The sequence below is a fragment of the Prionailurus viverrinus genome, chromosome C1 (assembly GCF_022837055.1).
Source record: "Prionailurus viverrinus isolate Anna chromosome C1, UM_Priviv_1.0, whole genome shotgun sequence".
NCBI lineage: Eukaryota > Metazoa > Chordata > Mammalia > Carnivora > Felidae > Prionailurus > Prionailurus viverrinus.
Window position 1 is genome coordinate 115,861,534 of NC_062568.1, and position 12,600 is coordinate 115,874,133.

The 12,600-nt window shown below is 38.2% G+C and overlaps 1 protein-coding gene across 5 annotated transcripts in view; it reads right to left on the reverse strand.

The window, feature by feature from the left end:
* Positions 1 to 6,518: 6,518 nt before the first annotated feature.
* Positions 6,519 to 12,600, reverse strand: part of TSHB (thyroid stimulating hormone subunit beta) — a 48,636-nt gene continuing 42,554 nt past the window's right edge. For 3 of the 5 annotated variants that reach the window (XM_047871257.1, XM_047871258.1, XM_047871260.1), the window contains 3 exons: positions 10,821 to 10,916; positions 7,188 to 7,350; positions 6,519 to 6,773 (listed from right to left, as the gene is read on the reverse strand). In XM_047871257.1, coding sequence (XP_047727213.1) covers positions 6,519 to 6,773; positions 7,188 to 7,349 — 417 coding nt within the window. In that variant the 5' untranslated portion in view covers position 7,350; positions 10,821 to 10,916. Of the gene's footprint in view, positions 6,774 to 7,187; positions 7,351 to 8,251; positions 8,315 to 10,140; positions 10,213 to 10,820; positions 10,917 to 12,600 lie in introns of those variants that run through there. The other 2 variants (XM_047871259.1, XM_047871261.1) reach the window with 2 other exon arrangements.

Genomic DNA, 12,600 nt, shown 5'->3' on the forward strand with positions numbered 1-12,600 from the left:
AATAAAACACTGAGTTCCCTAAGTCTGCCTTCATGATCCCTGACCTTTGTTTCCCTGTTCTTTTCAGATCCATTATTTTTTATAATTTTATCTTCTGTATTGTTAAGTCACTCCTCTGCCTCATCTATACTTGTTTTTATGCACTCAGTTTGGGTTTTTGCATCTCAGTTTTAGCATTTTTAATTTCGGCCTGACTAGATTTTAGTTCTTTTATCTCTGCAGAAAGAGATTCTTTTGTGTCTTCTATGCTTTTTCAAGCCCAGCTAGTATCCTTATAATTGTTTTAAATTATAGTTCAGAAATCTTATTTATATCTGCATTGACTAAATGCCTGGCCATCATTTCTTCCTGTCCTTTTTTCTTTTTTAAAAAAAAAAATTTTAATATTCATTTATTTTTTTTTTAATTTTTTTTTCAACGTTTATTTATTTTTGGGACAGAGAGACACAGAGCATGAACGGGGGAGGGGCAGAGAGAGAGGGAGACACAGAATCGGAAACAGGCTCCAGGCTCTGAGCCATCAGCCCAGAGCCCGACGCGGGCCTTGAACTCACAGACCGCGAGATGGTGACCTGGCTGAAGTCGGACGCTTAACCGACTGCGCCACCCAGGCGCCCCAATATTCATTTATTTTTAACGGAGACAGACAGACAGATTGTGAGTGGGGGTGGGGCAGAGAGAGAGGGAGACACAGAATCTGAAGCATGCTCCAGGCTCTGAGCTCTCAGCACAGAACCCAACACAGGGCTCAAACTCACAGGCCATGAGATCATGACCTGAGCCAAAGTCAGATGCTTAACCAACTGAATCACCCAGGCACCCATCTTCCTGTTCTTTCTTTTGAGGTGAATTCCTCAATCTTGTAATTTTGGATGAATATAAAACAACAATAATAATAGAATAAAATAAAATAAAAATTAATTTAAAAAAATCAAGTAAAGGAAGCTAGATCCTAGGTGTGTTTTGGTCTGCATGTTAAGAGAAGCTTGATAGAAAAAAGAGGAGAGAAAAAGAATAAAAATTACAGAAATTAGGGGCGCCTGGGTGGCGCAGTCGGTTAAGCGTCCGACTTCAGCCAGGTCACGATCTCGCGGTCCGTGAGTTCGAGCCCCATGTCGGGCTCTGTGCTGACTGCTCAGAGCCTGGAGCCTGCTTCTGATTCTGTGTCTCCCTCCCTCTCTGCCCCTCCCCTGCTCATGCTCTGTCTCACTCTCTCTCTCCAAAATAAACATGAAAAAAAAATTTTTTTAATCCTCATGAAATCCTCTGACTTCGGCCTCCAGTCACTTCATACTAAAGCTAAGTGATCTTGAAAGGGTTCTTGGGGCGCCTGGGTGGCGCAGTCGGTTAAGCGTCCGACTTCAGCCAGGTCACGATCTCGCGGTCCGTGAGTTCGAGCCCCGCGTCGGGCTCTGGGATGGCTCAGAGCCTGTAGCCTGTTTCCGATTCTGTGTCTCCCTCTCTCTCTGCCCCTCCCCCGTTCATGCTCTGTCTCTCTCTGTCCCAAAAATAAATAAACGTTGAAAGGGTTCAAATTTGATTTTGTAACTCGTTCAAAATTTTTTCAGTGTGGGGAGGAGTTAAGATGGCAGAGTAGTAAGGGGACCCTGGGCTTGTGTCATTCCTTGGACACAGATCAACATCAACCCCTTTTGAACACCTATGAAATTGATCTGAGGATTAACAGAACAACCTGCATAATTTGAGGCAGAGAACACAGCAGGTGTGTGCCAAGAGGTGAACTAGGGGAGTGAAGAGCTGCAGTGCCACAGAGCGGAGGGAGGGAAGGAGGAGAGAGGGAGGGAGGGAGGGAGGAAGGAAACAAACATGGGGAGAAGCCCAAAGGAAAATTGAGGTGCACCGACCAGAAGGGACATGAATTCTAGGCAGACAAAAACAGCAGGTGGAAGGAGGGTAACAGAAGTAGAGAATGTGAGCCAGAGTTCTTTGAAAAGATAACTAGGAATTAGCCAGGAGAGATGAGAGGGTAGGAAAGAATCCAACATTGAGCAATAGGGGGTTAGAGTGGAAGTTACCTTGATAAAAAAAATTTTTACTGTACTTAGACTTGCTACTGAGAAGTGGGAGAGGGGCAATTTCTTATATAAATGAGAACTTTTTTTTTTCCTGAGGAGATACTGTATAATAGACATACAACATTAGTTTCAGATGTACATTATATTTGTATATATCCTGACATGATCACCACAATAAGTCTAACATCCGTCACCGTACACAGTTACAGAATTTTTTTTCTTATGATGAGAACGTGCAAGATTTACCTTCACTTAGCAACTTTCCACTATGCAATACAGCATTAACTATAGATGCCATGCTGTACATAACATCCCCATGACTTAGTTATTTCATAACTGGAAGTTTGTACCTTTTGACTCTCTTCACCTATTTCACTCGCCTCCAACTCCCCACCTCTGGCAAGCACCACTCTGTTCTCTGTATCTCTAGCTTATTTTTCTTTTTCTTCAAGATTCAACATATAAGTGAGATCATACAGTATTTGCATTCCTCTGACTGACTTATTTTGCTTAATATAATCCCCTCAGGGTCCATTCATGTTGTCATACATGGCAAGATTTTACTTCTTTTTTATGGCAAAACAAAAAATAAGTGTTGATGAAAATGTGAAGAAAAGGGAACCCTTGTATGTTGTTGGTGGCAATGTAAATTGGTGTAGCCACTATGGGAAACAGTATGGAAGTTCCTCAAAAAATTAAAAATATTACTCTCATATTATCCAGCAATTCCACTTCTGTATATTTATCCAAAGCAAATGAAAACACCAAGTTGAAGAGATATATGCACCCCTATGTTCCTTGCTGCATTATTTACAATAGCCAAGACACGGAAGCAACCCAAATGTCCATCAATGGATGAATGGATGTATATATATATATATGCAATAGACTATTACTCGGCCATAAAAAAGAATAAGATCTTGCCATTTGCAACAACATGGATGGACCTAGAGGGTATTGTGCTGAGTGAAATAAGTCAGACAGAAAAAGACAAATACCACATGATTTCACAAGATGTGAAGTCTAAAAACAAAGAAAAAAAAACACAGCAAGCAAAATAAAACAGACTCATAAATACAGAGAATAAACTGGTAGTTGCCAGAGTGGAGGGGAGTGGCAGGATGGGTGAAGTAGATGAAGGGGATTAAGAGGAACAAACTTCCAGTTATAAAATAAATAACTCATGGGGATGAAAAGTACAGCATACAAAATATAGTCAATATATTGAATAACATTGTATGATGACAGATGATGACTACACTTATTGTGGTAAGCGCTGAGTAATATATATTGTAGTGTATACAACATATGTCATATACATATATATTATACTTTGTTGTATGTATAGTGAGAATTGTTGAATCGCTGTGTTGTACATCGGAAACTAATATACTATCATATGTCAACTACACTTCCATAATAAAACAAAAATATTTTTTAAGGTTGCTTTGGTTATTCAGGGACTGTGGTGGTTCCACACAAGTTTTAAGTTTTAGAATTGTTTGCTCTGGTTCTGTGAAAAATGCCACTTGCGTCTTAATAAGGATTGCACTGAATCTACATGTAGATTGCTTTGGCTAGTATGGATTTTAACAATATTCATTTTTCCAATCCATGAGCAGAATATCTTCCCATTTATTTGTGTCTTCTTCAATTTCTTTCATCAATGTCTTAGAGTTTTCAGTGTCTTTCACTTCCTTTGTTAAACTTATTCCTAAATACTTTCTTCTTTTTGATAGAATTGAAAATAGGATTGTTTTCTTAATCTCTTTCTGACAATTTTGTGGGTTTTTTTTTAGTGTTTGTTTTCAGTGCAACAGTTTTCTGTAGATTGATTTTGTACCCTGCAATTTTACTGAATTTATTTATTAGTTCTAACAGGTTTTTGGTGGAGTCTGTAAGGTATTCTATATGCAGTATCATGTCATCTGCAAATAGTGACAGTGTTACTTGCAATTTGGATGCCTTTTATTTCTCTTTCTTACATACTTCTGAGGAGTTTGGCTATTAGAAAAGCAGAGATGGCGGCTGCACTGATCCCAGATCCATTTACTTATGAAAAAACTCTTTATATTTCAGAGTCAAATGAGGAACAAAAGGGTTTTTTACAGACCTGAGTCTCAAACTTCTGTCAAGAACTGACTCCTTTAAACTTTAGGTTGAATTAAAAACCACTTCAGATGTTCCAAAGTCTCCATCTTTCCCTTATTCCACCAGCAATGATTCTTTATTTCCCATTTCTGAGCTCTCTATTCATTCCGCCTCTCTTAAACCCAAAGAACATCGATACCCTCCGAAAGAGCATTTCCATATACACGTGTTTCTAGATCCAGTTGAGGCAAATTGTTGATCATGCCAATCCCAAACCCTTCTCCTAAGGATTGTCTTAGACTACTTCACTTTTAAAAATAGTTCAGTATAACTTATACGTGCCCCTATTCTAAGTGGATTGCCTTCAGTGGGTGGAGACAAGTTGTCTCTGATATGCCATTCTAGGGTTCTGTGGCCCATGATGGTATAGGCCCACCACAGCCATGTCCAGGCCTAGCCTCCTCCCTACAGGTATAGGAAGCTAATTTATGCAATGTCTTCTGAGTGGAAGTCTGTTTAAGGGGCCTCCCTAAATCTCTCAGCGTAGTCACAGTTCAAGTCGCTGGAAAATATCTTTCAGATTCCATGAAAGCCATGGAATCACGTGATTAGTACCAGTTAGGTTTGAACATTAAAGAGTTTACTCATTAATCAGAGATCTATGTTTGATACACAGTTTTCAGAGGGGATGTTATAATCCTGCAGCTTTAACGTGTTCATGTTATCAAGTGATATAAGAACCCAAAGCCCCAGATTAATACTTGGAAACTGTACTGTCAACCTCAAACACAGTAAGGTAAGCATAATGTGGATTCCTGACTTTGTCTATAAGTGTGCAACTATTCCCTCCCCATTGACAGAGCACGGGCTTGGTGGTAATCCATCTATGCCACCCGAACACTTGCACACATGCGCACTCGCACACACGCGCATGCGCACTCGCCCAGCTCTCCCGTGACTGCATGCGGGCATTTACAAGAATGCCCAGCTGAATGTAGCCGGTGACTGTGGGATACAGCAAAGGTAACCATCCCTGCTGATAATTGATTTTTACCCTGAGGGTAGCAGTTTAGATGGAGAGAAATGGGCAAATACAGGATAAATCATCTTTTTGAGGTCAAGTCTTTTTGAGGTCAGACTAGGTCTGTCTCGCATCACAGGTGTGTTGAAACCAAACTCATGAAAGAGTACCTAAGGAAGGAAAAGAAAAATAAATGGCCACTTACCAAGTGCATTTTCCAGATAACAGTGTTTCAATATTGATGAAGGTTTAGAATTTAGGATGATTCTATGTTATTGAATCCCTTAGCATTCTCCCCCCTCCCTGAAATCTTTCAAAATCCTTCTAGTTTTTCAGGACATCAAAAGGCAAAGCAGCACAAGTTACTCTTGGTATAAATGCTGAAAAGTGTCTCCTATTACTTGAAAGAATACAAAGGATTTAGACTTCCACATGTAAAATGATCATGGCCTCTTTTCTAGGCTTTTGGGCGTATAACTTTCATAAGTCAGTTGGCCCATCAGAGTAATTAAATTAAAGAGAACAGTTTTTAGAATGGAATATACTGTCCTCTGAGTTTTGGTGAAGTTTTATCATATGCATTTGAGTAGCCTAGAATAAAAGGCTATATTGCAGATTTCACATATTCTTTACCCACCATTTCCACTCCAGTCCTGCTTCTAGCCTTTGGAAGTCAGTGTCTCCAGTACCCTGTTGCCATATATTCCTTCACTTTCTGATCACATAACCCTCTACTTATAACTCTGCAGCATCCCCACATTCATTTTCTATATCAGGACAAACCTCATGGCCTTCTGTTAAGAAAGCCTGCTCAGGGGGCGCCTGGGTGGCTCAGTCAGTTGAGCGTCCAACTTCGGCTCAGGTCATAATCTCACGACTTCGGCTCAGGTCACAGTCTCACGGCCTCGGCTCAGGTTATGATCTCACGGCTCATGAGTTCGAGCCCCATGTCGGGCTCTGTGCTGACAGCTCAGAGCCTGGAGTCTGCTTCGGATTCTGTGTCCCTCTCTTGCTGTGCCCCTCCCTCACTCACGCTCTCTCTTTCTCTCAAGAATACATAAAACATTTAAAAAAAAAATTTTTTAAAGCCTGCTCAAGGCTGGCTTTCCTCAGTGTCTGATATCCCTGTTCGCCATTTTACCTGCTCTCTGCCCTTCCATGTGGAAACCATCCTTTATGTGAGCTCAAAAGGCTGTTTCATTGACCTTTTCTTCTAAATCCCCTAAGCTCTCTAATGCATATGTGGGTATAGGTTTGGATGAAAGAGTACTCAAAATGTACACAGTGTGTTGTGAAGCATATTGGTATTTTATTAATTGTATTCCAGGTAAACACATTGAACTGAACCGCAAGTGACCTTGCTATTGAAGTTAGATAGAAACTCCTACCACATCGGACTTCCGGGGTTTGGTACAATCATTTGTCTTGATGGCCTCATGTATGCAGTCGCTATAGTCAGTATTACACTTGCCACATTTACAGCTTACAGCTACCGGGTAGGAGAAATAGGGAGTAACATGGTGTGGGCATCCTGGTATTTCTACAGTCTTGTACAGGAAGTCTCTGTAGGTGCAAACATCTTGGGACAGAGCATATTTGGGAAGAAACAGTTTGCCATTGATATCCTGAGGGAAGAACAGAAGAGGAAGCAAAATGTTAATTCGCTTACATCCCATAGATACAAATAGGACTGGGGGAGGATTCCTTAGTCCCATTCCCCAATACCAATTCAGCATATCCACACTGAATCCTATAGCGACAAAAATGACATACACACACACCTCTCTTTTATCCTTGATCGTGGGAACAAGATAAGGTTTAAATAAACTTTGGGAGTAAAACTATTGTAAAAATTATCTGTACCAACTGTATGGAATAGGTCTGTATATTATAACCTAGGGACTCTACCTCTAAGGAGCCAATGACTGTTAGGTCTGCAAAATGAGGTTGTGATTTATCTCATTTCCTTTCTGGATAGAAATGGACTGAGTCTAGGTTTATCTAATTTTCAGCTAAAAGAAGTGAGATGAACTACATACCCGTGTCATACAATATCCAGCACAGATGGTGGTGTTGATGGTTAGGCAATAAGCACACTCTTTCCTTTCGACATGCATCATATACTCAGTTGGAAAACAAAAAGACATCGCTTGTCCACATGCCAGGCCAAAAAGCACGGACATCATGTAGATTGCAGTCATGCTAAATCAAAGACAAAATTAAAGAATCTATTACATGAATCCTTTAGGACATTCAGAAGGGACATTTAGAAAGAGCTACAGTGCGTGTGCATATGTGTGTGCATGTGTGTGTGTGTAAATATATATATTTATCGAATGCCTACTTTGTCCTAGGCCCTATATTAGGTGTTTTTACATACTTAGTACTCTCAATAACCTTTCTTTATAATGTGGCCATGAGCCATATACGTCATAGTGTAGGAACTCACATAGCAAATGTCCTGCTCGCAAGTGCCACTTAACAACACTGGGCAGTGAAATGGAAGGCCTGAAACATCACAACAGAAAAGTGACAGACACATAAGGTCAACTCAGCATAAAACAATTCATTCAGTAGAAACAGTTTAAATACCTGCCTCTAATTATAAGAAGTGACTTAACAGGCCTCAGTAGGGGCTTTTCAAAACAGGAGTTTTCTAAAATCTTTGGTTCGATAGTTTAAAAGGCCAACAGACTAGTCGTAATTAGAAAGCATATAGAAACCAAGAAAATGTATAATCAAACTGTAGTGCCATCTCAATGCAAATAAGCTTGCATACAATTCTATCCAATGTCTGTCAAGGAAGATGAAGCTAGAGAAAGCCTAGAATGGGCCAACTATTCTAGTGTTATTCTAACCGGTGTTAAAGGGTTAACCCAGAAATCTAGAACCCCCCCCCTTTCCAACCCTGAGAATATTCTCTGATGGTTGAAAGAAGTGGAGTTGGACAAATAAAAATTATTTTACTAAGAAAATGTATGGAGCGCACTATCTTAAAACAAATTATAGAAACAAAAAATATAGGTTGACATAGTGAGAGTAATACCATTCAAGGACAGATCTACTGTGGGTTAGCTGGGAAAATAAAATGAGGTTTGACTACCTGGAAGATAACAGAGGGTCCACTGTGCCTCAAGTAGAAGGAGAATATGTATCTCAATAGAACCTGTTTAATGGAGAGTCTGTTCAATATTGATGGGTCATTCTAAGCAGATGGATAATATTATTATGACTTATAGCAGATAAATTAGATAAACATATACTGAGCATTTGAACCAGACGATGAGAAATACAAAATGGATAAGCTATGGTCCATGACTTCAAGGGCTAACAGTCTAAGGAGAGAAGTATGAACACTAATAATAAAAGCATTGTTCTAAGTGCTCTGAAAGAGTCCAAATCATGACTCCAAGATACAAAATTATATAAAACGTCTTCTGTATAAACAAGGAAGTGAAGTAACCCATTTAAAAGGGTTTTCTGGTTAACTCTTTTGGATAAAATGTTGCATATTCAAGTATTCTTTGGAATTTTTTGGTATTTCAGTTAAGGAGTGAAAATATAAGAATTTCTGGCTCATGGGTCTGGTTTTCTCAAGTGCTTCACAAATGTGAGCTCTATCTATGGTAGAGAATTGGTTCCATTATTTTAAAACCACAGATTTAGAGGATTCTCTAAGAATGATATAAAATATTCAGCCATCATGATCATATGGTTCTTGCCTGTCTAGCCAACTGCTGGGTTTTTGCATAAAAAATAATTAACTCGGATATTTTAACTATTAGCTCTGTCTGTGATTCTATATAAAATAGATCTGTGGTGATCTGGTGAGAATATTGGTCCTGGAGTTAGGAAACAGAATGCTATTTCAAGATCTCCCATAGATCTATGAGAAATTGACTAAAATATTTAATCTATCTGGGCCTTATTTTCTCATCTGGAAAACATAAAGAGACAAGTAAACCTAACCTTTTTTTTTTTTAATTGTAGGATAAAACACTGTTTTAGAACTTTTACCCACTGTTGCCATATTCATTATGGATACTGTATATGTTTTGAGAGTTCCTCTTATAAATGTAAAACTCTGAACTAACAAAAGGAAAAATTAAAAGTGCTGAGTTACTGGGTGGCTCAGTCGGTTAAGCATCAGACTTCATTCAGCTCAGGCCGTGATCTCATGGTTCCTGAGTTTGAGCCCTACATCTGACTCTCTCCTGTCAGCACAGGGCCCACTTTGGATTCTCTGTCCCCTTCTCTCTGCACCTCCCCCATTTGGATTCCTTCTCTCTCAAAAATGAATAAAAACATTTTTAGGGGCTCCTGGGTGGTTCAGTTGGTTAAGTGTCCGACTTCAGCTTGGGTCATGATCTCATGGGTTCATGGGTTCGAGCCCCAGGTCAGGCTCTGCGCTGACAGCGTGGAGCTTGGAACCTACTTCAGATTCTGTTTCCATCTCTCTGCCCCCACCCCCTCCCTCGCTCACATTTTGTCTCTCTCTCTCTCTTGCAAATATAAAATAAAATGAAAAAAAATTTTTTAATAAATAATTTTTTAAGTGCTGAATTACAAGCAATAGTAGCTGTATAATTTTGTGAGTGTAAAAAAAAGTAAGAATTGTTCTTTCCCCTTCATTGCAAATAGTAAAACTTCACCCACAGAATCTTTCTGAGCCTGTTTCTTCATCTATAAAAGGAAGGCTTAGAACTAGAAGATGATCAGGAAGGTCTTTTCAGCACAAATAGATTGTGATTCTATGTGATAAATTAGTGTCAGTTCCCTGAGCTATAAGAGTTAGTGATCTAGAATTCTGCTTCCAGATTTCATTATAATTATGAGTAACTGAGCAATTTAATATCATTTGCCTTCATTTTTCCACATGCTCCTTCCTAAAAATCATAAAAAGAATAAAACAATATGTGTGAAGCTCTTGGAATGCTATGGAACAAAGACTAATAACTATATAACACTATATAAATCACTATTAGTTAATACCTCCCTATATGATCTGCCATAATTTCTCCTTTATTGTCACCTGGATTCTCATCTCTGCAACTTAAATGCCTCTTTAAAGTCATCATAAGTGATTTATTAAGCACCTAAAAATAGAAGGCATGATTTCAGGTCCTAATAATGAGAGATGCCTCTTTCAGTGGTATGACCATCTGTCTACACTTTCAACATTTTTTCTTACATAAAGTAACTTCTTTCCTTTGCCATTTACCCCACCTTTTTCCTCCCTCCCTCTTTTTTTGCTCTCACTACCTTCATTCTTAATAAACACATTGCTCTCTACTCTGCTAAATTCCTTTGCCTATCTTTTGTCTCCAAATTCCTTACTATGCCATAAAAAAAATCAATTGCCCACCCTATGAGCAATCCAGAACTTTGCTAAAGCAATATTTTTCTGGAAACCAAAATATACTATAAGGCAGGTGTGTACATTAGACACTATCCAAAGTGAATTTACTGTAAGTTTTCCCAGAAGTATATGATCATGAAACATAACCATTAGTAATTGACAGGATCTAATACACTGATAAAAATGTTTAAATCAAAATGTAACTAGAGAAAGCCATGAACATCAATCAGCCTTCATTAGAGAACTGACCAGTTGTTCCTCTTACTTTAAGTCAATGTAGTTTTTCATATCTTTATATATGTCATTCACTCACCTCCACCACCATTGAACAATTTTGGAGCAGTAATTAGAATTCTTGGAGTCTATTGAAGCAAATTATCACTTAGCACTTGCCATTTTTGAGTATTGGCTAAAATCATGAAAATGAAGAAAGAATTCAAGTAAGAACATTTCATTTCACAAAGCCTTTTCAGTGTAGACACCTACCTTACTTTGCATTGGTGAGCTGATGGTATAATGACCCAGACTAAAAGCTCTTGGTTCATTTTATACCCTTCAGGATAATTCCTCTCTGATCTTCTTGTTTATATAATTGCGTTTGAATTACTGCTTTCTTATCTGAAAAAACATCTATTGAAAATTCATACTGAACCCCAAATAAAATGTGTTTAGACAAACAATTTCACAACATATTCTCCTGGAAACTCTGACATTATTGCAGCATGAATTTTCCTCTCTCCAATTTCAAAATAAAATTACCCTTTTAAATACATCCTTTATTAATATTTACTAATATTAACAAAGGATACACACAGAAGGAGAAAAAACATAACAAGAAAGAAAAACCCTCAACATCATCTAAGTAAATCTTGGGAATAAATTTATTTGGGGCCTGAGTGTCCCAAATTTTGCCTGAATGCTCCTTTACAGATAATAGAAAATTTTGCTCATCTACAAAACAAAGGCACCTTTTTTATGGAAATCCAGAGCAATTCGCATATGTGTTGTGGATTAAAAGAAAAAAAATATTTAATTAGTTAAAATATTTTAGTTCAAAATATTTTATTGTTCTATCTTTGGATTTGAAAAAATAATAAACAAAATTTACATGTGTGAAAGAATAGTCATTTAAGTAAATGACCAAATCTGACAAGATGTCAAACTGATCTGAGATCAAATCCTGACTCTGCCATTTACTATGACATTAGCATGCTTGAGCTTTAGTTGTTTCATCACGTACTTAAAGGTAGTATCAGTGTTTATGTAAAGCACTTAACACAGTATCTGCCATATAATAAGTGCTCGATAAATGATAGCTAACTTACGATAATTCAATACTCACTTGTTTAATAACTATTTAGTCAGAATGCCTGGTATATAGCAGGCAGTCGTTATATGTGTTTAATGTATAAATGGCTGAGGAAGGGCATGAAAAAATAATTATTGAATTTTTGAAACCGACATACACTTTTCTCCATCTACACAGCTGTAATTCAATTCTACTTCTTTTAACCCATTTGCCTCTGTGTAACAAGGTAATATGCCAAAAGTTCAATGAGAATTTTCTACTGCCCTCAGGAAAAAAAAGTCCAAACTCCTTAGTATCATTTACAAATCCGTGGCAATCTATTTTACCTCTCTGGTTTTATCTGTCACCCCTCACCCTGACTTCCCCACCCTGTCTGCACTTTCTATGTCCTTCAGCCAATCTAAATGGAATTCTCAAATTAGTCACATTCTTTCTTGCCTCCAAGTCCTTTCATATACCATTCTCTATCTCTGGAACATCTGCCTGATCCCCCACTGCGTGCCTCATCCCACCTAATTCCTACTCATCCTTCAATACTTAACTGAGTAAGCAGCCCTTCTGTAAGCCCTGATTCCCCAAGGCCTTCATCATGGTTAGTGGTTTTAAAAGAATTTGAGAAAATAATAGAACATCTGGCACATGGTAGATATTCAGTAAATTATAGATACTATTCTTGATTATTGACAATCCCATTGATCTTCATTTATCCTAGTCTTTCTTGTTAATAAAAGTTAATGCAAAAAAATGAGTCCTGTTATAGGTGAGTCGCTCTGGAGGTAGGATG